Below are 26,535 nucleotides of genomic sequence, written 5' to 3'. Positions count from 1 at the left end.
TCAACAGCTCCGGTCATGTTCAACTACCTAGCAGTAGAAGTGAGACCCCAGTTCCACCGCAGCTATGGGGGCCAGCAAGGGGTGTCTGGGCAACTGAAGAGCCGCCTAGAGCAGCTGAAGAAGCCATGGTGGAGGGAGCCCACCCCACTGGTGCTCCAGCACAGTGAAACAGCCAGGCTTGCCATAGACGCCTTTCTTGAGCAGGGGGAACGCGGCTACCTGAGTGCCATCGCTGCGGAACGGGAGCTGCCTTTTCTTTCCACCCTGGACATGGAATATATGAGCCATCAGAGAAACCAAAGCTTTCCAGATCCCAATGCCATGAAAGACAAAGAGGCTGACCCTGGCGATGCAGACACTGGAGACAGGTCCTCCCTCAACTCTGAACTAACATCTGGCACCTACTTTCCGCTCATGTCCGATGTGCACCCTCCAGAGCTGGAGCTGGGGTGGCCGGGGATGCCGCTTCTCACGGTATCTGGCCAGACTCAAGCCACTGTGATTTTCCAAAGAAACAAAGCTAACAGCATTAAGGATTTGCTCCGGTCTCTGATCAGCCGGGCACGGACGGTATGTATAGACCTGCGTCCCTTGAGTGCCACAGCACCCAAGTCCTGGTGAATGGTCCCACAACTGTACACCACACGCTCCAAGCTGTCGCTGCTCTCTAGATGCCTGGCATGACGTGGTTGCTTTTTCTCTAGCAGATCTGTAACTGTTCCTGCTCCTTTCCTTTCCTGTGATTTCTTTCTGCCTGGGATTTCATGTCATACAGATGGTGCCCTTTAAGACACTCTGCATCTGTATTTGCGGATATGAGAGCACAGTACCAAAGCCTGGAGCGGTACCAAAGCCTGGAGCGAGTGAGTGGCAGGGTGTGCAGCGTTAACACTTAGCTGTCCTCAGCCGGCAAGTGTGCACCAGCCAGCCCTTTTGCCCTCTGCCAGCACGTTTGCATGGCCAGGGCTTTTCTCAACCCCTGGACATCATGTTAAGCAGGACGTGAAGATACTACTGGTGAGTTGCTGTGGGAGAACATAGGACCTGAGTAAACTTGTGAGACTGAAAATCCCTGCCTGTGGTTTGAAGTAGGTTAGAATACATCACCATATCTTCTAGACTTGGTGTCTGTGCCTCTCTGAGGATGAGTAAGATCAGCCCGTTTTGCCCCATCACACGGTTTCTGCTGGGTAGAGATTGCCAACCCTCGGATGTGATAAAAACAGGACGACTACAATACTTACCTACCAAGCACAATCTTAGCGTGAATTTACTCACTAAATTATGCTCCTTCTTGTTTCTGTTTACTTTGCCGCTGTACTGTGTACTAAAGCATCGTCTCGGACAACTGTATCTGAGACACATTTTCAGCTTTTATTGTCTTTGTCCTCTTTACGGTTCTTTTCATCTGTTCCATGTTAATTTTCTTACGCAGTATTTCTTTTTAATAGCATGGCGATATTGAGTAAACTTTTAGTGCAAAGTTCACTTTTAACCAGTCAGTTTCTAGGCAATTTCTCTTATCACTCCAGTAGTTTCTTATTTAACTTTACAGTCACTCCTTAAATTCATTACTGCCTAGTGCAGAAAGCGGGAGATAAAGAATTATTAAGCCTGGGCTTCAGCTGTGTCAAGAACACAAGCTGTTTCCAGGCAGATGGAGCTAAAGTGTTATCTTCCGTCACCATCTGCAGAGTTGAGCAAAGTTATGTTGTCCCCAGCAGATGAAACCGGGGCCATGCAGCAGCTCAGATTGCTGTGCAGCATTGTAACGTCATCAAAGAACCACATAGCATTGAAATTTGGGCGTGATATGAGGTAAATGGGGATCTTTTTTTCTTTTGTCCAAAAGAAGACCGTTTTGCCACGTAAGCTACTGCTCAGTTGTCAGCAGCCATTGCTTAATGCCTGAACTTCTATTGCACCTTTGTAGGCAAATACAGGAAATTTTGTCCAGGAAGTAAGTGACAAAAAGCTTTGTTTGTCCTTGCAGACAGCTGATTTATGATATCTTAAATGATCTGAAAAGTCTTGTGACGCGTACCACATCCTTTTCAGCAATGGGGATTAAGACATAGTCATGGCAGAATGCACAAAGTAAATGACTACCAAGAAGTGTCCCCTTGTCACTTAGCACGTGTCCTGGATCTCTGATGATATTATGATCCTTTAAACCACATGAAAGACATCTTGCTGCTTTCTCAGTTCACAGGAACTTCTCTACTGCTGCAGGGAGGTTGCCCAGGCAGTAGGTGCTTTATTGTACTTTAAGTACATTTTGAGATTTTACTTCTTTTGCTTGGCTTGAAAAAGCACTGACCATCTTCAGCCCTTTACGTTCCAGCTGGGGATTTTCACATAGTGTTTTTGACTATTGTGTGAAACGTGAGAATGAGTTTTCAACCATCTTATTGGTTTATTACTGGTGTTTTACTGGCTTCTAGGTTAGCAGCTCCGGCCGGTGCTTCCCATGATTAACTCTATGACTGACAGCAGTTCCAGCTCATTCACAACCCCGGTTACACATCTTTAAGTAGTTTACTGAGTCATTTTGCTCACCAAACCATCCAAAAGGATGTCTTTTAATGACAAAAAAGCAACTAGAAGTAAAAATACCTTTTGCTTGAAGTGCCAGTAGCAACTGTGTGGAGAACCGCTTGCTTTTTTGCTTTTCAGCTGTTTCCGCATTTCAAATATTTTCTCCTCTGGACTTTAAGCTTTCGTCATGTATCCCTGCTTTAGAGTGTGTGTCCTCCTGCGTGCTTACAGCTAACATAGAAGGGGGATACAGCACTGGTGGGATGTGAGAAAGATGTTGAGATCCCTGAACGCTTTCCCTGGGTCCTGTAGACAGGAAGACGTGTGTCTTGAAATGTTGTTTGCTGTTTTCTCCTGTACAGTCATACAGAACAACATCAGCTGACATATTTTGCAACAGCATATTTGTACTGACAAATCAGCAAAAAGGGCATTTGTTTTACTGGTACCTTTTGCTGGTGCGGTTTGTCTTTCTACTTTGCTGTACTTAACCAGTTGTCTTTGAAGATGTATTTTCAGATTTCAGCTTTTCTCTTTGCAGACATAAGAAGATGCAGCACAGCCACACCTTAGCCTTCATTTGATAATACTATTACAGTTTTACTTTTGTTGGATGAGCTCCAATCTATTTTGAACTGTCCACGCTTCTTCTTTCGCCCGTCTTGTACAACTCTGACAGTGGCTGAGCGCCTGCTTTTATGTGCGATGGTAGAAGGGTCCCTGATGGTCCCCCAGAGAAGCAATGTATTGCTTCAAATGGCAACACTACGGTAATGACCAAAACCACACTGCTATTGGCAAATACCAGTAAAACCAGCTGTGCTGGTTAGAAACCAGACAGATGGCAACCCCAGTGGGGTGCTGGTAAGTGCTGTAATTCCCAAAGTGATGACTGCAGGAATTGCTGAATTGTGAGTTTCCAGAAGTGGATTTAGAAATGTCATGATTTAACCCTACAACGGCAAGGTGTGAATTTTCTTGAGCCTGTGGGGCAGCAGTGTCTTTGCAATGTCTTGACCCGCCAAGGCTGTGCCATGGGCTTGGAGGCTGTGATCAGCATGGTGAGGAACCGGAATGGTCTGAGCCAGCCCCAGTCTCGCAGCTCCCACCACTGAAACGGAGGGGCTGGAGGCACTGGACATACATTGTTTAGGTTTGTAAGGCCAGATTGACCTAAATGCCGAAGGCTTTTAAATATGAGACACGAGTTGTCAGGAGCCTGAATTGGAGATGGTACTTAGGTACCTAACTTCCATTTTCCACAACTTTATGGAGCTGATGGAAATTACCTTTGAGGCTTTAGACTTTACTTTTGTGACAATACGTTCTTAGAAGGCTTCAAGGGGAAGAATTCCAGGGTCGCCTTCTCCCAAAACTTCTTGGCTTTGGGATTGAGCTGATGTTATTATAAGAGCTGCCTGCTTTGTTTACCAAGAGGATATGGTGATCTGAGTGGCCCTTACAGTTGTCCTGTGGCACCCATGCTTAGAATGAGCAGCCCCACGATGGGCGCCTGCATCTCCGCCATGCGTGGCTGTGGCAGGGCACAACCTCCCCTCTCCCCCCACTGCAATGCTCCTTGCTGCAAACTGCAGTGCACGTGGGGCTGCCAGCCTCCTTGCCCGACGTCGGCTGTGGGCACTTGACAGCACCAGCAGGAGCAACTCTACCCAAATCCCTCCTCAGAAGGGATCACGTGTCAGGAGGCCGTGAATAGAGCCATAGCCTGTTCCACCTCCTGATGCCAAGCGAAGACCCGCTTCGGAAAACATGAGTCTGACTATCACGCAGGGCTCCACCCAGCTTGCACAAGCTGGCGTCCCGCTGCCTGGGGCGCTTGCTCCCGCGCTGACGCTGGAGCCTTGCCACGAGGCTGCCAGGAGATGCAGGTCTGCCTGGCAGCCAGCTGCATCCAGCCCAGGGCACTGGGTGCCATGGGTGACTCTGTGCCACACGCTGCCATGTGCAGCCGTGCTACCGCCTGCTCAGCCCCATTCCTCTCACAGCGAGCACTGCAGACTGGCAGTGCCATTTTTGGGCAAGCAACAGCCCCAAACTCTGCCAAAGCCTGTGAGCACTGGTAGGGAAAAGCAAGATGGGTGGACCTTCTGTGCGCACTAGGCACAAGCAGTGCCTCTGAGCATGTGGGGTCTGGGGACAAAGGAGCATCAATCTCTCTTGACTCCATCGTATTGACTTCCCAAGCCAACTTTAGATTGTCTCCAGAGCCAAGCCTGCCTCAGATCTAAGCTTGAGATAAGCTGGAATATCGTGAGGCAAACGTGGCTGAGAGGGACTTGCCTGAGGCCTTACAGAAGGTTTGGCCTATAGTTTTTTCTTGGTGCTTCATCATTAGAGGATGGGTGACCCATCACAGTCATTTGGCTAAATTGCCTTTGGTCTTTGGCTGAAGGCCAACGTCGAAAGACACGGTGAAGTCCCTCATTTTTGTGTGGGTCTCAGCGGTACCTAATGCTGATAGCCCAGAAGCAACATTAATTTGGGCAGTTGAAGATGCTTCACACTGCTTTCAGAGCTCTTCCAGGGCTGACTCTGCTGTCCATGCCAGAAAGGCGCATTTCGGGAGGGGAGAAAAATTTGCCAGAGCCTCATATGACTTCTGGGAAGACAACGCTGACGAGGGCTCCAAAAGAGGTGCTCTCCGGAGTCAGGCTGTGAAGCCTGTATCTCCCAGAGCCAGGGCGAGAGGGTGGAGATGTGGTTTTGGCCTGGACAGTAGGAATGATTTTTAGCTCTTGATGACAGCTGCCTTGTATCCCACATGGATGCCTGGGATCACACCAGCCTTCAAGAAGGTTCTTCCCCAAACCCTGCTGTGGTGGGCTGGGCCTGGGGTCAGCCTTCTGCAAGATGTTGAGGACCAATGACAGCATGTAAGGCATCATCACAGAGATAGTCTTTGGGGATAAACCAGGTAGAGCCAAGAAATCTTGACCATCTGCAAAAGGGATAAGTCCCCAAGGGAGCTGGAAGCAACCTTGTGGCATTGCTGCCCTCCTCTGCCATGGCTTTGCTGCAGAGGGTCCCTCCATGGTGTGTGCAGCCAGAGCGGGGCTGAGAAGAGCCAGCTTGCCAAGCAAAAGACTGCGCAGGAGAGCACGGGGGGGGGCCCTCACTCTGCCCATGGCAGCTGCCTCCACTCAGCATCTAGGCCATAAGTATGAGCCTGGAAAGAGGCAGTGTATTAATGAAAACAGAGCAGAAGAGGTACTGGGTGATCTGGGGCCAGTGTGCCAGTCTGGAGCAGAGGCATAAGCCTGTCCCCACATCCAAGGACAGTGATACTTGGAGCTCCTCTACTCTTTTCTGAAGGTCTTCCAGGTCAGACCCATGAAAGTGATTCAGCCTGTTCCTATGTAAAGCGTGAACAACTGCACACATAAAAGTCAATCTCACTGCTGTCCTCTGCATTTAACTCTTTGAAGAGGAACAGCTGAGCAGAAGTAGCAGAGGAAAGCTCACCCTACATGGTCTGCTCCACAGGGTGATTTGGACTATGCAGAATTGCATTCATGGCCATGCTCTAACACAGGCAGAGGAGGTGTTTGAAAACAGGATTCCTACCTCCTCATGGGGTGCATGATGAGCAGCAGAACAAACTCTCATGCATTTTGTGTGCAAGGTGTAGTGCAAGGCATGAACATTGAGTAGCAGGGTAAAGTAGGCCATTGGAGCTTTACTCCAAAACTCAGTGCTTTTGGGGCCATCTTTATTTGGGCATCCTCTACTTGGTGCAGAAACTCAAAATCAGAGTTATACGCACAACTTACAAGTACCAAACAGTTACCTTATTTACTGCTAAGATATGGTAAAGACTGGGACTAAAGTACTCGGTCAGTTGTTCCATTATTTTTTCAGCTTTTGAAATGAAGCTGGCGTGTCAGTAAATCCTTCACTACTTTACCTTTTTCACTCTTCCACTGTGTTGACGTCTTCCATGAGTTCTCAGCGTTAACTGTTAATGGTTCAAGGTCTAAGTCACCGGATTGCAGGTCATACTGTACTTTGAATTTTCTAGTTCTGGGTCAACTCACTTGTAGCAGGTACTTGTCATGACCTACCTTCCATTTTCTGTATTTTCCTTCCAGTTTTTGGAGAATTCATTTAGCCAAGGTGGTCTGCTGCCTCCCATCCCATCTCCACAGTGGGATGGGTTGCCATGGCCTTCTTCAATTCCATTCTTTAAAGAACTGGCAGTTCGCTTTAAAATTCTTTTCCTTTTTAAAACACCTCCCTTGGAGACCTTATCTTGCAAGTCTTCAGTTTATTGAGATAGAATTTATCAAATTCTTTTTTTTTTAAAATAATTTTAGTGTTATTCCTTCTTCCTATTGTTAGGTTTCATAACTGTCACTTGCATTCTGGGCTGCGTTAGCAGGAGTGCTTCCAGTAGGGAAAAGGAAGGGATCCTTCCCACACATGTTATTCTACGATTTTGTCTAGTCGCCCCTAGGATGAAATTTTGGAACAAGGACATGTACATATTGATCAAGATACCTTCTCCCTTACCTGGCAGTGTGTCCTTCCTGAAAAAAATTATACTTCTTTATATTAATATGCTAGTCATCTATGGAGTCACTCATACGGATTGAATAATGATTTTGGTCAGCCTCAGCTCTTCCGTTTATATTCTGTATTTCTGGCATATTTGCTTAAGGCAATACATACTTGTTGCATCAATGATATTGAGAGTTTGTGTACATGCATCACTCTTTCAGCTATTTCTTTCTGTGAATGACAGACGAGACAGGAGGTAGCTGGATGGGGAATGTCTTCATAGTTATTAAAAGTGATTTTATCTGCCATGGTGGGGTAAAGGCTGTTAAACGCAAAGGTCCAGAAGCAAGCTCCACTCGTGTGGCCACAGACACTCTTTACTGAGAGGTTTGAATACTTAATTCATAGTTTAAAGCACAATTCACTTGGGCATGAGTTTTCAACAGTCTCTTGGTTTTTCCCCCCCCCCCACCTCTTTTCTCCTGGCTAGGTGATAGCAATTGTGATGGATCTATTTACAGACATGGAAATACTGTGTGATCTGCTGGAAGCCTCAAGCAGACGGCACGTTCCTGTTTACCTGATCCTGGATGAAGAGTACTTGAAGCATTTTGTGGAAATGTGCAATAAAATGGCTCTTACTCAGGACAACCTCCCAGTAAGTTTTCAGTTACACACTGGTTATGATAAACAGGTCTTGGAATTGATAAAACCCATGTACCCTTTGTTCTGTTTCCTCTGCCTGGTCCCTAGGACCTATCCCTTCTCCCACTGTCCCAGGCTAAGAGACCATGGCTGTTTGGTCTAGGAAATCGAGATCTGTCTGGAAGCACAGTGGAAGGAGTGGAGGAGCCTCCTAGTCACATACCTTGTTGTTTTGTGGTCCTCATTTCAGTTTTACACACAAGAAGCGTGAAGTCAAGGTCAATAAGATGCAGTGCATTCCTGAACGCCTTGCTGGGCTGGTGCAGACAGGTACACAGAGGTAGACCAGAAAACTTAAGTTCACATGGACCTGTATCATCTCCTTTCCTTGCTCCCTCTCAGCCCCTGCTCCAGGACATAGAATTGCAAGACTTAAATTGCTCATGGTTCAGATCCCTGAGCTCAGTTTAGATTCCGGCCAGAGCTGCTGTAGTGCAATAGCTGGGTGGGGAAGGGAAGCAGTGGGTCCCTTCAGATGTCCTCATGCAAAACCTACCATTTCCTCCTAGCCCTGCTGCACTGCCTCAATGTAAAACCACGTTAAAAATCTCCTGTTAAGATCTGTTTTTAAGCTTTGCGATTCAGTTGCAGGTTCATGAGGGATTTGCGAAGAGCCTGATTCCCCACTCAGTGTGGTGCCCATCAGCAATGGTGTGCGGTGCCCAGAGCAGGCAAACAATAAAAATTAATGTCTCAGTGTGACAAGCTCTCTTGGGAATCTGCAGACTCAGAAATGCACCCCAGTATCTTGCCGCTCCCCTTATAGCCTTTCTGGCTACCACCTATCAAGGGAAGTTGGGGTTTTGTTGTCATTTGTTAGTCCTGCAAGGCCAGCAGTCCTGGCTGTGCTCCTTCACCGGGTGCACAGAATTTCCTGGAGGACTGATGCTCTTCCAGCCACTAACTCCATAGGTTTTCCCTTCATCTTGGTGGGGAATGCTTGGAAGTTATCCAGTTACCTCAAAACCATTCTTAACTAATAAAACAGGCTAGGGAAAATGCAAAAATAACGTTCTATAGCATTCAGAATAGATGCAGTTACAAAGGTCTTAATTTCCCCTCATTTTTAACCTGTCTACACAAAGATTAATTTAGAGAGGCTTCCTTCTTCCCCCATGTTGGTGATGCTCTGTCCTTTCTTGCTTCTCGCAAGCCGGACCCATTTCATCCTGCCTTTTGAGATGGCAACAGTTAGGGAAAACCGCTTCATGCTGGAGCATGTTTGTTTTCATAAACAACTGCATCACTGAAGTCACCTGGTGGATCCAGATAAATTCCATCTCTCCAAAATTTATTTTATTTGCTTCTTATCCAAGAGCCTGGCCATTGTTTTTAATTAAAATTAGAATGAGTTTACATTCATGGAGATGTCTATATCTCTTTGTTAGACCTGATGTCATGTCTTGTGCTTGAATGGCTAATTAACACTTGCCTCCCCCATTCAGTGACTCATCAGCCGGTCTCAATGTGAAGTGCCTCTTAAGCTGATGCATCTCAAGCAGCACATTAACATACGTGCTTGATATTCACATCTAAGTGGAATGAGTCTACATATTTTATTCCTGGCTCTGAGTTGTGACGGGATGTGATGGTAAATCTCCATTTGGAATAATTGGTGACAATTTGGGGTTTAATGAGGAATTTGAGGTAATTGCCCCTCCGGCACCTTACTTCTAAGAACATTGTGTGAGCCCGCTGGTGTCAAATCCTGGTGCTGAACGTCAGCAAATCCCACAGTGGTGCATCCAGCATTGGCAGCAGTCACAGCAGAAGACTCAACTGTTGGATTTTTTCAAATGGCCATGGGCTGAACTTAAAACTGCTGTCTAAATCAAGTGAGAGTGGTACCTGGCAGTCTGGCTTTCCTGCAAGACTGCAGGGTTCTCATCTTGTTTGGACAATTCAGGGCCTGGATTGCCAAGAGGAAGAAGAAGATGGAAAAAATGAGCTAGATATCAGAAACTCAGTCAGCCTTGGAAAGGATAGAGGGAGTGAAGAAATACTGTGGCAACAGATCTATGGAATATCCCTTACTTGAAGTGGCTTTAACTTCCTTGGGAGAGGAGAGGAGGCTCCTCCCAGTGAGAACTAGTATTACTAAAACCTCACCACTGGAAGAAAAAAATCCTTGTGTTGATTTGCAACAGGATTAGGTGAACACCTCCCCAAGCATCCAGCATATCTTGCTCTATATCAGCAACTTGTGGTGGCATTTCAGAGCATCACAGGTTAATGCAAGTTGGCAGGGACCTCAGGAAATCATCAAGTCCAACCTCCTGCTCAAAGCAGCATCACCTGTGAGGTCAGACATAGTTGCCCAGGGCCTTACCTGGTCTAGTCTTGAAAATCTCCAAGCATGGACACTGCACAACCTCTCTGGGTAACTTGTTCCAATGCATAACTGTCCTTACGGGGAAAAAGTTTCTCCCTTCTCATAGGTGACGGATGAGGACATGTTCTGGGACACTAGAAGGCAGTGAGAGCCACAGTGCAAAGACTGTGAAGCTTCAGCTCTGTCCCTGCTAAAAGTTTCCATGAACTCAAGAGAAGACCAGACAAGTACTTGGACAAGAGGTCCGGGGGGGGGGAGGGCGGTTCCCACTAAGACAAACCATAAGAGGCTCAGGAAACTCCCTGAGCAGAAAACAGAGTCAGCAGCAATATCAGGGGGCAGCATCATAAATGATTGCCGCCTTCCTGCTCTTCCCCAGCTGCCATTGCCCACTGCACGAGATAGACTGTTGGGTCAGACGGACCCCGGTCTGGAGGAGATTTGCTGCTGGTATGAAGCCCTGAAGGCAATGGTACTCCTTGGGTGGGTGGGGAGACTTCCTCAGCGCGACGTGAGAGTCAAGCCTTTCCCACCCTGCTGTGATGAGCTCCCCAGCAAATGTTTCCGGGAAGCCCACCTCCTGCCCGCAGGGACTCTGACGGAAGAGGAAAGCCATCAGGAATGGAGTCATCTGCCACAGGGTTACTGCCTCCTGCTCCTCACCCCCGAGGCACAACTTCCGCGCCGTGAACACCACGTGCAGCCAGAGACTGGGCAAGCCGGTCTCTGGCTGTGTACGGGTGGCTCTGGGAGCCCACGCGTGCTCAACCTGCCTGGAAGAGAAGGGGGAGAGGGGGCAGAGCGATGCCCAGGAGCACCTCCTGGAGGGGTGTCAGGGATGTGGGCCTGCGCCCTGCAGAGAACATCTGTAGGCAAATCGCAGCTATTCGTGTTTGTCTTTTGTCTGCAGCACTCGCTGTTACAAACTGCTGTGTCTGGCCAGACTGAAATCTGCTGCGTGGCGGAGGGGAGGCTGCCACCTCCACCAGGAGCACCCACCGGCCATGGGCAGCACCCACCTCCACCAAGAGGCAAAACGGCCCCGGCGGCGCGTGCAGCCCACACCAACTGCCGTGGGTCTTCGTCTTTTGCGGGGATGATGCTAGGCAGGGATGAGCTGCTCACAAAGGGATCTGCCAGGCCAAATGCAGGTGGTGACAATTTGTGACAGTTCCTGGTGTGCCAAAGCCGCAGCAGGAGAGCCAGCCTGGAGGGGCGGTGAGGGATGATCTGGCAGGCCAGCGTAGGTGCAGCCTTAGGGATGTTTACTTACACATGAGATGTTTTGTTTGGCACTGTATCATATAGACCAGACCAGTAACTGTTGCCAGTGACTGTTCTCCTCTTCTGCCTTCCCCAACTGAGGTGCAAATAACTTTTATTATGGGCAAAAACCTCACATTACGGAAAAGGCTCCTGATGGATACTGAGAGCCTTACTTCCCATTCTGTACGGGGCAGTCGGTTTTACAGGCCGAAGTTGTATCAGAGAAGTTCTTTGGAGTCTTTAAAACAGATGAGGATCAGGTCTGTTACACTTGAGTACAGCAGCTGAAAATTTTAATATAATTTTTAAATATACTGATAAAAGGCAATTCTTAAAAGGCAGACATACCTTTCTGTAAATCTTTCTTATTGAGTGATATTTCGGTTTTGAGAAGCCTGCCACTGTATAAAATCAGAAGAGCACGTTTGATTGATTGGAAACTGGCTGGTTGTTACGGGTCAAAATTTAGTTTAAATGCAGAGCCATCAGCTAGTGTGGTTAGTTGAATATTAGCAGTAATCTAGAAGAAATTGCAGGGTCTTACATACTTCAGAAATGATCTGTATGCTCATAGGATTCTCCAGATTTTTTTCAAACCAGCATTTGTACCTAAGTGCAACTTGGTAATATTTGCTGGTATTTTTATCTTATAGAAGCAGACAGTATGACAAAATATTTGGTGTGTAGAAGCTGAGAAATACTTAATGCCTTGCTGCATTCTACCTCTGGGAGCAGAGCTCCTGCTTGAGGGAGTCCATCAATGATGCATAAGGGAACATTTCAGTTTAGTTCAATACATGTCCCCTTACCAACTCTGCTTTTTTGGTTTCAGAACATGCGCATAAGATGTCTGAGTGGAGACACATACTATAGCAAAGCAGGCAAGAAATTCGCAGGCCAGGTTCTGGAGAAGTTTATCCTGATTGATTGCGACCAAGTTCTTGCTGGTACATACAGGTAAGAAAAAGTGGCAACTACTGTGACAAGGACTGGTGACGCTGAGAAGATATTCATTACCAAAATACTGAATAATGTAGCTCTTATTTTTTTTCTCCATGGTAATGATACACTGGTTTTCCTCTTCATTTCCCCTTATAAACGTCAGGTTTCATTTTGGTGCTTTGCCTTCTTCTACTCTATCCTCTTGCTCTTACCTTTCTGCTGAGCTTTCAGATAGCAGACATCTGTCTATGAGTATTGTTTCATTTCTTAAAAACATAAAAAATGTTCTACCAGGTCAGATGATGCTCCACCTAGCCTAGATTCTGTCTCCAGCTGATGCTGTTTAGGGAGAGCACTCTCTGGGGTCCATCCCCTTTGTCCTCCCACAGCATGTGCAATCCTTGCATACATCCCTACTTACTCCCTTCAGTACCTGTTCTGTACACAGTGTCCATGAATTTGCCCTAACTCATTGCCTGTTCTAAACCAATCTCCTACTAATTTCATTAAGTGCCCCTAGTTCTAGTGCTGCAGATTGGTAAAATAGCTGTCCTACATTCAGCTAAGTCGTTGCTTTCACAATTTTCCAAGCCTCCGTCTTATCCACCCTCCCTGCCCTTTTCTTATCTAAAGTGAAGACCTCGGCTTTTTCAGTCTCTCCTCATAGGCAGCTGCTGCAACCCTCAGTCATTTTAATTATCTTTCTCTGCACCCTCTCTAACCTTCCTATGTCCTTCTTGAGATGCAGAGACCAGAACTGCACGCAGCCCTCAAGATATGGCTGCACCAAGGTGTTATAGACAGTCAAAATTATGCCCTCTGCTTTGTTATTATCACCCTTGCTGACAGTGGCCAACATTCATTGAATTTTTTAGCTGCCTTTGCACACTGAGCTGATGATTTCAGAGAACTGCTGACAATGATTCCAAGCTCCTTCCTGAACTGTTCCAGGTGTAGCATCATACAGGCCTGATACAGATCAGTTTTCCCTATGGGTACACCACATTTTTCTACGCTGAAGTTCATCTGCCACATGTTTGTCCACTTGCTCAGTTCTGTGAGGTCCTTCTGGATTTCCTCACCTTCAGCGAGGTATTCAACCCGCTGAAGGAATTGAGGATCCTCTGCAAACCTGGGGCTCTCACTGCACCCCTCCATGCCTGAGGTCACCCATAGGATGAAACCCACTCCCAGCACCAGTCTCTGGGGCCTCACTGCTGCCTCTTACCCATGCTGAAAAATGAGCATGAAGCCCTACCCTTTGCATCCTATGCTTTCACCAGCTCTCAGTCCATAACAAGACCTTTCCTCCATGCCTGTGGCTGCTTCTTAGTTTCTTAAAAGGCTTTGGTGTAGAACTTTGTCAAAGGCTGTTTGAAAACCCAAAAATACGTAGCAGACCGGTCCCTTTATCCATGTGCACTGGCTCCCTCACCAAACTCCAGCAGGTCCGTGAGGCAGGGCTTGCCGTTACAGTAGCCCTGCTGACCTTTTTCCAAGAGGCTGCGCTTCTCTGTGCCGTCAGTAATCTTGTTCTTCACAGCACACTCTGCCATGTCCCAGGGTGGAGGTCAGCTCCAGTGGTATGTGGGCCTCAAGAAGACGTCCAGAGCCCTCTCTGTAGATGGGATCATATTGGAAACCTCCCGGTCCTCAGCAAAGCAGTCTTCGCAGTGGCCCTGGTATACAGGAGTGAAACACGTCTCAGTGTCACCAGCATTAGCAATGGATGCAAAAAATTCATTGAGGTTCTCTGCTATGGGCTTGCCATCACTGAATGTCCCTTTTGACCCATAGGTCTCAAATGGGCCCACCAATTTCTTAACTGCCATTACAGCATTTTTGAGCAACCTACAAGCCATAGTCATCTTGGGTTTTTTTGGACTGCTCCTTTTCAGCTCTTTTTGACTAATTACTGCATTTTTACATAGTTACCTTTCTTGAAATTGAATATCCACGTGCTGCATTTATTTAGATTGCTCTCTTCTGCTACAGAGTTAAAATCGTGTTGTGAGCATTATTACAAATGGGCTCTTCCACTTCTACCTCTGGAACTGAGTCTTATGCATCATTCCAGACCACATCCTGAATAGCATCTTTTCTTGTGGGTCAAGCAATTTAGACTAGTTAATTCTGGCAAGTAACCATTTATTGCTTCCAAAAGTTTTTCTCCACAGCTCATCCCAGTGAAGCATTAACTTAGTATGTATATGAGTGGATGAAATCTCCCATGATTACTACTGTCCTAATTTTGCGGCCTTGTAATCTCAGTTAATGTTGTCTGGTCTGATCAGAGGGTCAGCAGTACTGTTCTTGTACTATTTTTTTATTACTAGACTCTGAGTTTTCCACCTACAGATTTTTCCCACAGTATTTTCATGCTGTTGCACATCATACTGTCCTTCACAAACAGTGCAACTCCCCAGGACCGACTGTTCTGGTATTTCTGTGAATTTGGTGCCCTGGCAATACTTTATTCTTCTTCCACCAGGTCTCCCTGAACACTGCTCTCCCTCTCCCTTTCTCTCTCTTTTCCATCTCCCAGCCAGCACATGCTGGACCCTTACTCTACCAGTGTCCTCATCAGTGCTGTAGCTCCAAGCTGCACCTTCTCCTCTGCTTCTGACTTCATCATCTCCGAGTGTAGAGGTCTCATCTTATCAAACTCTGGCAGTGAAAAATGGAATTACGTGGCTGAAACTGATTATGTAGAGTGTCTATAAAAACAATATGGAGAGCAGTGTCTGGCGGCATTTTGACCATCCTGACATGCATTTAAGAACAATGGAGTGAATCACTGCCTGGAAACATCCGTCCATCTCCATTGACTGCAGGGGGCAGGGATTAGATAACTGAAACCACGCCTTTTTGAATGGCTAAAACTGAGCATGTATTAGCTGGATTGAACTCCACAGCTGGAGGAACATCTTATTTCCCTGTGGCCCAGAGTCAGGGTATTGCTTAAAATGTAGATTCGGTTCTCTGGGTCAGTTTCTCCCTCCCAGGGATTTGGGTCTGTGATGTGCTCTCTTCCTGTAGATCTCTCTATAGCTGAAACTTCTTGAGTTCTGGAAGATAATTATTCAGTTGAATAGGGTCTTATATCTGATTCTCTGCTGTCCCAGGAAGTACATGTTGTTCTGGACTGAAAGAAACAGTCTCTCTTTGTGGAATTTGTTCAACAGTGGTCAGAAACGCTTTCACAGGAGAAAATCAGGAAGTCTGCTACTGGGTATACTGCAGCCTGGTACTGTACCTGGAATAGTAGATATTTAGATTACTCTCCCTGCAGGTGGGAAAGCTAGAGTCAAAGGATGAGAATAGTCACTGAGTAAAGCCAAAGATCCAGGGTAGATCCAGGGGTGTCTCAGGATGATACAGGAAAGAGGTCAAGAGTGTTCTTACCCAGTGGCAGGTTTTACAGTTCAACAATCTTGTGTACAAGGATCAGACATTTCAGAACCTTCAGGGTTATATGTTGTATGTGCTTCTTTATGCACAATTTGACATAGGATACTTTTTCCCACCATGGTTGGCCTCCACGATGCCCTCTGGCAATGGGTTATGCAGTTTAATTTGTGTTTTGTGTGAAGACATGATCCATTGTATTTACATTAGACCTACTGCTAGATAATTATATTTGATGCCCTCAAATTCCCATAACCTGGGCACAGTAAATCACTGTTTCCTATTTACTTTCTTGACTGCATCCATGATTTTGTCCTCCTCCGTTATAATCCCTCATGTGAATCATCTCTTCTCCAGCTGAAGTATCCTCAGCTGTTCAGTCATTTCTTGTACAGGAGAACTTCCAGACCTTTAATCATGATGTCTATCTTTTGTGAGATGAATTGACCAGAACTGCATGAAGTGGTCAAGATATCCCCACCCACTACACTTTAGCACTGTAGTATAATGGCAACTTCTGTCTTTCCCTCTGTCCTTGGTCTAACAGTTCCTAGTCTGCTGTTTGCCTTTTTGACTAGTGCTAGAGTAGTGATCATTTTTTTGAACTGTCCATGGGAACCCTGGCCTCTTTCCTAAGTGTTAATATCTGAGAACTCATCAATATACTGATACCGGAAGGGTTTTTGCAACAGTTTAAATTCATGGACATTGAATTTTGTCTATCATTCTGTCACTTATTCACCACATACCATAAGATCCTCTTGCAGCTTCTGATTATCCAGTTTTCTTTTGACCACCCATGATAATTTTGTTATGAACTCTGACATGAACTGTTTCTATCATTTTTCAGGACTTTTCTGAATATGTTGAACAGCAGTAATCGCAGCACAAAACTTGTGAGATTCCAGTGGGTAAATTAAAACTATTGCTAGCACTTGTATCCCATCTTTAATCAACAGTTACTCCTCGGGAAGACCTTCCTTTGTCCATGATCACTTAATTTTTCTAAGAGTCTTTGCTGAATGACCGTGTCAGAATCTCTTTGAAAATTCAAGTATCGAACATCAAGCAGATCATATGCATCTGTGTGCTTCCTGCCTCCTTCAAAGAACTGCAAGAGGCTTTTGAGGCATGGCTTCCTTCCACAAAAATATGCTGAGTCTTCAGCATTATGATTATAGTTATTTATGCATCTAATCATTTTACTCTCTATTTGCTTCTACCAGTTTGTTCAGTATGGAAATAAGACTTGCTGGTTTCTAGTTTTCCAGGAGCTCTTTAAAAGGTTCACATTTACTACTTTCCATTCCTCTGCTACTATGTTCAATTTTAAATGATAGGTTATTCACTGGTTAATAATTGGAAAATTGCTGACTTCCAGTTTTTGAAGGCTGTTTACTTTAATATTTTCCTTTAATGCGCCTTTTAACTATGGTGACTTTTTGGATGTTTTAAAATGTCTTTATTTTGATAGGTACATCTTCATGCTGCCTCAAGCATTTAACCTTTTTGGTTACTCTTTTAAATTTCTTTTTAATAGCATTCCTCACTTTCTCTTTTAAGTTAAGTATTACTGTTGCGGATTATTTTGGTCCTGAAAGAATATTTGATATGGGTACATCATGGTTATTTTTTTTGCCGAGTGGCCTTTCCAAAGAAACTTTCTGAACTGGTAATGTTATTTCTCCTTTTGTTGGTTTTCTGGTTAGTTTCTCCAAAAAGCAGTCATTTATAGTGTCTAAATGCAGTTTCTGCAATTCTCCTTGTAACGGCCCCCATTCAACACAGCTGTAACTGAATCTCCCTTTACTCCTCTGCTTTCTGCCTTCTTAGCCTCTCAGCACTTCTTCAGCATGGCATATTTACCGTCAGCACTCTGCTCAGAAAGTTCACAGTATAGCCCTAATACTATGTTTTTCCTATTTGGGAGCGGAATTTTAATCTAACAGGAATGTATTTCATTTGTTGAGATATGATTTACCTTATTTGACTTTTTTTTTTAATGTATTGTGCCACTGCCCCAGCAACATACACTCTATTTGTCCTTCCTGTATAATTTCTACCCTTGCAGTTGTACTATTCATTGATTTTCTTCTACCCAGTAAGTTTCTGAGAAGCCTCCTGTGTCAGAGTCATCATTTCAGCTCAGGTATTTCACAACATCTATCTGTTTCTTTAGCTCATAACATTTATGCACCTTTATGTATTATTTATCTAAACATTTGTATCTGATCTGGTTGTTAACCACCATGCACTTTTCTAAACACAGTTTTATTTGTTCAGATATTCTTCATCAATTCTAATTTCTCACCTAAGTGTCATTGATTTCCATCCTGTCCTTATATCAGAATACAGTTTTCTTGCTTTTATTCCTAAGGTAAAAAGTGGGCAATCTCAAACTTTGTGGCCTTCTACACATCACAGCTTTGCTCAGATCGTAATTTAAAGCCTCCCTATATCTTCTGCATTATATTGTGCAGCAGCCAGGTTTCATTTAGGTTAAGATGGAATCCAGCTTTCTTTATACAGTCACTATGTTCTTACAGTTTTCCATTTCCTTATGATTCTACTATCCTTTCCCTAATATAATTTCCATAACCGTGTCCTGAAATGCTCTTTTACTTCTCTGTCCCATTCTAAGCATGGAAGAGGGAGCATTGTATAAGGCTACCAATAAAATCCTGATCATTTTTAGCTTCCTACTTAGGTGCTTTTATTTTACCCCCGAGACTCATCCTATCTCTTTTTGTGTTAATGGGACCTATACAGACATTGACCAGTGGCTTCTCTGTAGTGCTCCATAAATTAGATCCAAACGTCTCTACTACCCTTCATCCCAGCGAGCAACTCTTCATTCTTTGCTGTCATCCTGCCTGAGGATGGAGGACTACATCTGTGTGCTGTCTGTCTCCTATGGACACCAATGCAACTTAGTACCTTCCACGTAGCTTGGTTTGTACAACCTGAGGACAGTCACCACGCTGACCATCAGCTGTCTCTTCCAGACTCAACATTGCCTGTTCCTCAGAAGATTCGAGTTGAGTGAAAGGATTACGCACACCTTGCAGGCCACAATGTAGTTCATACACGCCCAGGATGTTTGCTTTTTTTCCCAACACTGTGACACTACAGACGCGTGTTTTCCTTAAGACATACTCGAATCCCCAGAGCTGCTGCCTACTCATTCTTCAGCCTCTATTTGTGCACCTGATCGTGACTGCCTGGAATGTATTTTTGCTGAATATTTGCCTGTTGAACTGCATCCATTTTTTTCAGAAGCTTTTTCAAACTCATATCTGTGCAGTCTCTCTCCATGGATATGATTTGTGAATTTAATGAGTGTACAGTCTTCCATTATTTAGGCTGCTCATGGAGATATTGGATACCACTAGAGCCAAGACGCTAGATCCCTCTAGAGTTTCAATACATCCTTCTATGTTGACAGTGAACCCAGATGTCTAGTCTCTCCGCATCCTCTCTTGCAGCGGGGTATTTTCCTACTCTATCCTTGACTATTCAGGTATTCAATAAGTGTCTTTTAATTCCTCAGCTGTTAGAAGAGACTCTTTTCTCCTCAAATGCATGCTCAAATCATGCCTGAAATCCATTTATACTCTCTAATTAGGTCTCTAGCCATCAGATTCTCTTTTCTATGAGCCCTATATGCAGTATTATATGCATGCAGCAAGAGTAGTATACCTATTGACATTTTCATATTGAACCCCATATGTTGATACCGTTGTTCTCTATGCTGCCATTTTCCTTGATAGTTTTGTAAAAGCCCTTCTTATTTTCCAAAATACTCTTTGCAAGCTGAACTCCTTCTGACATATCGCTGCCTATTGGTATGAATCAGGCACGTTGTTGGAGAGTTTTCTAAATATGGGAACCAAGCTCACTGCTCTTATGTTAAACAACTGTAGGCAAATTAGTTTAGACCCCTCAACTCTTACGTGTTTATTGATTAAATATTTCCCTGTGTTTTCCATCTTTAACATTATATTTCCTCTAAATGAAGAAAAGGAGAAAACAGGGTTCACTGAGATATCTAGGAAAAGCAATAATCTAAAATACAAAATACAATTATACATCTACTTATTCTGGGCACCGAAAGAAATAGTATGTTTCTTTGAGCACTTATTTAACATAACAGAGTGAAGAGTATGAAGACATTTACTAATGCAGCAGATGAGAGGAGCCTAAGGGCAAATGGGGCTAGAGCTAAACAGGATCTTGAACAGGAACTCTAGAGTAAACATTTGCCAGGTTAGGACTAGAGAGAAGAGGTGGTATTGTCAGCCTGAAAGGGAGTTACCGTGGCTGTTTGAGTTGCCTTAGAGGAGATTAAATTCCTCAGCTCAAAATGGAACATGGTCAAAGTATTGGTTATGTGTCCTGCCACTGACACAGAGAGGAGGGATCTCGTCTGCTATATTGTAGTGAAAGAAACTCAAGATTTGGGGTTGAAGCCAACGTGACAACTGAAACTGAAAAATGAGAGGAGAAAGTTAAGAGGATTACAAAAGCCCTGCACTTGGCTTCAGTACAGAGGAAGAAAAAACTAAGTAGATAAGTGTTTGGCAATGGACGGGTAAAGCTACATGGGTTTGAAGCTGGAGGAGGCTTGGAATTTCTTTAAAAGAAAGGTGCTCATGCTCTCAGGTATCCATGTCCCAAGCAGGAGGAATGAGCTTTTAAGAGCGAGTTCCAGATCTAACTTGATGAAGAGTTACCTCAAGAAGGAAATCATAATTAAGCAGGAAGTGAGTGCACAAGGAATGGAAAGCATAGTGTATCGGCAAGGAAGCCGCAGGCTGATACATATAGCAATAAAGTGAGCATTGCTGGAAGATAAGTTGTATATCACCTTGTGGAGAACACCAAAGTAAAGAAAAGGAAGTCCTCAGGTGTATAAATAAAGAGTGAATCCAGAAGAAAGAGACAAGGCGTGCTGCTGTAAGGGTGAATAAGAAATAAGACATAACTGAGAAGGGATGTCCAAATTAACTGAATACATTGCACTGGTTTTAGTCAAAATGAAGATGAAAAATGGGGAGTGGAAATGATTTCGAGTGTATTGGAAGCAAGCTGAAAGAGCTTACTACAATAAAGTCAGATTATTGTCATCTTATCAAAGAAAATGTCACTTGAAGTTAAAGGTCTAGTAATGAGCGTTAAGTAGTATCTACATTTAGCAGTGAGCAAAAATGATACACGGGAGTTTGTATTGGCATACAGAAAGAAAAGAATGCCTTTGATGGTCAAAGTGAAAGAAAAGCAATAAAAGCGAGTAAGAGAAACTACTGAAAGAAAGAAACCCCCTTCTGCTGCAAAATGGTATCTCATCAGTTGGAAACAGCTGAAGTAGCGAAGCTGAGTGTGAAGGGCTGCGGGTCACCCGTACGACCCAGCTGTAGAACGGCCACCGCAGCCCCAGGCCGCCTCGCAGTTGTACGGAGGGGCACTGAGATGACTGCTGAGACTGGGACCGGAGCACCGCAGGCGGCCCTCGGCACTGCGGCCCGACCCAAGGCAGAGCCCCGGGGCGGCGGCCGCTGCGGCAGGACCGGCCGGTGCCTCCCACCTCCTGCGAGGTGATGTTGCAACTCCATCTCCTGGCTGAAGGCTGAGCTGCACAGGTTTCCTGGAGGGTTCCTGCTCCAGGAGTCTCTGGGAGCAAGGCAGAGAAGGGATCCTATCCTACAGCGATCCTTTCCCGGACTCCTGTAATTTGTGCCCCCCAGGGTGATTCGGAACTGGAAACGGGATCTCTGAGTGCAGCAGTTTGTTATGGAAAAAATAATGGCAGGAAAATCCTACCACTTTCAGAAACGCACATGAACTTTTGGCATCGCCGGTGGCCTGCAGCGAGGAGCTCCACAGCTTGCCTGTGTTCTGTTGCGCAAGAAGTACCTCTTCTGGTCTGTATTGAATTTGTAACCTATTAACTTCATTCAATGCCTCATTTTTATACCAGAAGAGACCAAGAATGATCATTCCCTGGCTATTTCCTCCATGCCATTCATGGAGGAAAAGACCTTTATCAATTTGTAGTGATGGGAATAGCCATGACTGGCAAGCCCACATTGTCCTATCAGGGAAACCTGTACTATGGCGAGCAGGAGGGCTGTGCCACTGGGGCGACTTGGATGATTCCTTCCAGGTCCTGTCGTGACACAGAGCGGGCCAGTCCCCATTGGATCGGCATGGGAAACTGGGACACAGTAGTGCTTGGACTAGGGAAAGAGGCATCAGTGGCAGGGACAGTCATAAGGCCAGGGCAGCATATCGCTGGGTCTGAAGCTGCTCCCCTTGCAGGGGAAAGGACAGTTCATGTGGATGAGAGGAGATGGCTGGGTGTATCTATCTTGTGCGTTGCTGTAGGGAGGCAGTACTTGGGTCAGAGGGTGCTGGGAGAAGACAAGGTGGGAGTCACTTCTTCTGGGAAGGGAAGGAAAACCTAAGCAAAACCCGTTATCTACCTCCTGGTGAGGTGAGGCCAGAGGCCTTGACGGGTAGCTGCTGTGATGTTCCTGCTAGACCATTGGAGTCTGAGACATGAGACCTCCTAGCCAGAACGAGGAGGGAAAACATAACCACTTGCACAGCTCCGCTTCCAGGTCTGCTGGCAACAGCGGTGCCAGGCTGGGTGAACAGGGATGGCAGGCATTATCCTCCGCCTCGCCAACCAGGGTTCTCTCGCAGTTCACAGGACGATGCTCGCAGTGCGAGGGCTGCAAGCGTGCCCCTCCAGAGGAGAGGGTGCTCAGCCCTCTGAGCGCATTTGTGGTTTGAGGAGTTCAAGTGAACACAAGTGTCTGTGTGAGTGGAGTAGGTCTTGAGTTGGGATACTTCTAAGCACCGTGCAGTGCAGACGCAGCACTCTTTTGTAGAAGGGTAATAGCTGTAAGCAACGTGGACGGGAACACCAGCACTCCTGGGAGCCAGGCAGTGCCCCTGGGATAGACGCCTTTGACAATGTCGATACAGGCTACACGAAATCTCCCCTGTCTGGACTCCTGGATTTCTTCAAAGAACTCTCACAGCTTTGTGAGAGATAACTTTCCTTTGCAAAAGCCACCTTTCCTATTATATCATATTTACCTAAGTGGCCGTTAATTGTATTCTTTAGAAGAGTGTCTACTAATTTGTGCTGTGCAGTTATGAGACTTAATGGTCTGGGACATTAAAAAAATTAAACCACATTATCAACCTTCCGCTCTTCTGATAACCAAGGCACTTTCAAGCGAGAGTTAACACATCCTGGTTAGTAGCTGAGCTATTTCATCCTTGCATTCCTTTGGCGCTCTTGGGTTAATGTTACCTGGTCCTGCCAAATTGTTACTGTCTACTTTGTTGATATGTTTTCTAATCTCTTCTACACAGATTTCAACATGAGACTGACCCTCCCTTATGTTCTGTATAAAGGTGGGTTCAGGGCAGGGATCATCCCAAGCTCCTGTACAATAAACACTGATGCAGAGGAATTATCTGAGCACTCCTATTACACACAGACTATGTGCTAGCCCCACAAAGAGCTGAATATTATTTCTATGCCTTTTGCAATGTGTGACCCAACCTTTTTGAAAGACAGCCCTTCTGGTCTTAATAGCTTCTTTTCTGTCATTTAGCCATCCCAGCTATTTTCTGGGCGTTTTTTCTCATGTCTCTCTGTGAAGTTGTATGCATTTGCTTTGAGCCTCCAGTATGGTATTTCTGAATACTCTTCATGCCACCCGCAAAGGTTTTTCACTCTTACTACTTCTTCATTCTTACTTAATTTACCTCTTTTGATATTAAGCAGAAGAGTATTGATCTCCTCACTTTATGTTGCTTTTTGGGGTGTGTGTATGCTAAGTGTAAGTATACTACTGTCTCCAAAACAACATTATGAACTAACAACGGCACACTGCTCAGGAACAAGTCACCAAGAGCTGGTTTTCTACTAAAAGTTCCCAGATAGCTGTCTTGTGAAGCAAACATTGATGAGGTCCCAAAACATAGTGCCAGTATCTTGTCCTGAAATGACATTTACTTGAGAGTAATTGGAATCTCCCATTAAAACTACTCTCCTTTAATTTCTGTGATTTCATCCTGCTCTTGTCAAAGTCAGTATCTTGCTTTAGCAGCTGATAATGCAGCCCTAAGCTGGTACTTCCATCTGTGAAGGTTCTGTTTTATTTAACACAATTAGTCTGCTAATCTGGTTTGACTATAGCAAGAACAAAAGAAGCAGCGGATGACTGGGATGACCACGACCCTAGGGAGCTACTCTGTAAGAGGAGCTTCCCTGTTCAATCTAGGAAAATGAAGAACGTGGTTACTATCTGTAGGTATATGGGGGGAGAGTTAATTAAGTTACAGTTTTGACACAAACAACAGGTAGGGTTCAACAGATAAGGAAAATATGCAGAGTGGCAATTAGTGAAAGTCTTTCCCCAGCTGGGGCAAAACCTAATTCGTTTTAAGGTGGAACATAACAAGCTCCCAGAAAAGATCCCAAGACATTGTACTGTGAGAGCAGGGACTGGACTTGCTGAGCAAAGGACTCGTGAACTTCTGACACCATGCATCTCTTAACTGGATGGCAAGGAAAAGATGGAAAGAGTCTGGGGAATCTCACAGTAATACTTATGGAAAACACCACCAGCCTTCCTGTCCTGAGGTATTCCTGTGGGGCTCTACAGACCTCTGCTCCTCAAGGCAGTGCCCAAGATCTCCATTCCTCACCCTCCTGCCTGCCTAAGCGGCTTCTTCAAGTCCATCACATGTTGCAGATGGTAAGGACATGAGAACGTAGCTCCTGCCAAGGGAAGGGAAGAGAGCAGGAGACCAGGCATGCCTTGATATCCCCCCAAACAGTCTCCTCACCTTCTGTGGAAGGTATGGTTGCAGTGTACGATGCTAGCCAAATGCTGAGCTAGAAAGCCTGCAAGAGAAGTTGGGCAGAAAGAGCCCTCCAGTGCCCAGTGCTTCGTATCTCATTTTCCCATAGCTACACCATCTCCAGACAGCTGGAGCTCTCCTTGCCATTGCCTGCTTGATACAAAGCACACAGTACCCCCCTGCATGGACTGACAAGCCTGCCCTCAAACACTTAGCTGGTACCTTTCAACACATGGACGGGATGGGGAATGGGAAATGATGGTTCCTCACTTACGGGCAGAGAGCACTGGCAAGAGGAAGCTGGAGAAGAAAAGGCCTGAAACATGCTGCCGTGTTTTTTAGGCAGGGACCAGTTGCTGCTCTACATCCTTCATAAGGTTAAGGAAAACCGGCTGATATTTCTTGTTCATTGTTTATATTTTCATACAGTTCATTACATCACCGAGCTGAAATTAAATGACCATTTTAGGGTTGTTCTTTTGTAATTAGGTAATGAGTACATTCATCTCTACAAGATGTCTCAGACTTGCATACTTCAGAGAAAGTTTTAATGACATAAACTGGGTAGCAATACATCACTTGAATGTTAAAATCAATGCTAGGTATCTCGGCACCCTGTGAACTAGTTACATGTGGTTTTTTTCTTTTTTCACAGTTTCACCTGGCTTTGCAGCCAAGTCCACACCAGCCTGGTGACCCACTTCCGTGGTCAAATTGTTGCAGAGTTTGACAAGGAATTCCGCTACTTGTATGCAGAGTCCAGAGCAGTGACCAGCTTCTGTGTGCCAGATCCTGGAACGTGCTCCTCTTCTCAGAATACCTCAAAAGTTGTCAACTCACTTTTAAAACCTGCACAGGTGAATGATGCTGAAACCTTGAGCCCCTCCAGCAGCCTTTCCAATGTAAGCATCAGAAGCATAAAAGTGTCTCCCTTTCTGAAAAACTCCAGCTGCAATGTACACCAGGAAAAGGAAGATTCAAGCTCTGATTCTGGTAGTAAGAAGGGGAAGGAAGACACATCCCTGAAGCCCACTTGCCCTAAGCAGCAAGGAGAACCGCCAGACTCACTGAACAGTCCTCCAAACAAATCCACCCCAGCCTTGTATCACAGATCAAATCTCGTGACAGCAAGGACATTCTTGCAGCCGGAGCCTTCCCCTGCCCTGAGCTCCAATAAACCTAGTTATCAAGGGGACAATAAGGCCAACAGCAGCCACTGCTCCCCCCTAAGACAGGAGCAGACACTGCAGTCCCTTTCGGAGGGTGCCAGTAGCAACGGGACAAGCATGAAGCAGAAAGGTCCTGCTACTACTTCCAGGGAACCGACAGCAGAAAATGACAGCACTTTTTATGGGATGGAAAAAAGGCAGAGTCCCGGACAAGGAAAATTGGACCTGCTATCCCCATACAACCAGCTGAAACGAGACAAAAATCCTGTAGTTCCTTGCTATGATAAACTCACTGAGGACATGCTGATGGAAAAGAACAGCGCGTACGGGGCTGAGAAAAGAATGACTCTCGGGCACAGTAAGCTGGATCTGATCACCAAGTACAACAAGTTAAAATCTAAACATATACACAGTCGGTTCGAACTCTGACCTGGGCCTCGAGGTGTCCTTTGGTCTTATTTCAAGTGGTTGCTTTTCCCCACCAATCATCATGTCTGGGGCTTGAAATCAAAATATGGGTGGCAAATTAGTCTTGTTCCTATTAAAAGGTGTCTGTGCTGTTTCTCATATGCAGATGGCTGATTCAGATGAGATTAGCAAGTATAGTTCAAATTTTCAATTACAAGATCACGGCAGGAGAGAGAAAATAACATAAACATAATCCACACTTCTACATTCTTTTTACCCATTTGGGAAAGAACCATTTCCCCCCGTAACTTACAGCAAAACCATTGCTACAGCTGGAAAGTGTTTGGCCACTGAGGTCTTCAG

General features: G+C 45.3%; 1 protein-coding gene across 1 annotated transcript; it reads left to right on the top strand.

The window, feature by feature from the left end:
- On the top strand, positions 1–26,193 carry FAM83C (family with sequence similarity 83 member C). The gene is made up of 4 exons (XM_059827368.1): positions 1–570; positions 7,547–7,714; positions 12,192–12,316; positions 25,251–26,193. The coding sequence occupies exons 1-4, from the start codon at positions 16–18 to the stop codon at positions 26,191–26,193; spliced, it is 1,791 nt and encodes a 596-aa protein (XP_059683351.1). The 5' UTR covers positions 1–15.
- The last annotated feature ends 342 nt before the right edge of the window (positions 26,194–26,535 follow it).

Source organism: Gavia stellata, chromosome 20 (assembly GCF_030936135.1).
Source record: "Gavia stellata isolate bGavSte3 chromosome 20, bGavSte3.hap2, whole genome shotgun sequence".
NCBI classification, from domain to species: domain Eukaryota; kingdom Metazoa; phylum Chordata; class Aves; order Gaviiformes; family Gaviidae; genus Gavia; species Gavia stellata.
The sequence above is the reverse complement of the archived record's forward strand: the minus strand, read 5'-3'. Positions and strand labels throughout refer to the sequence as shown.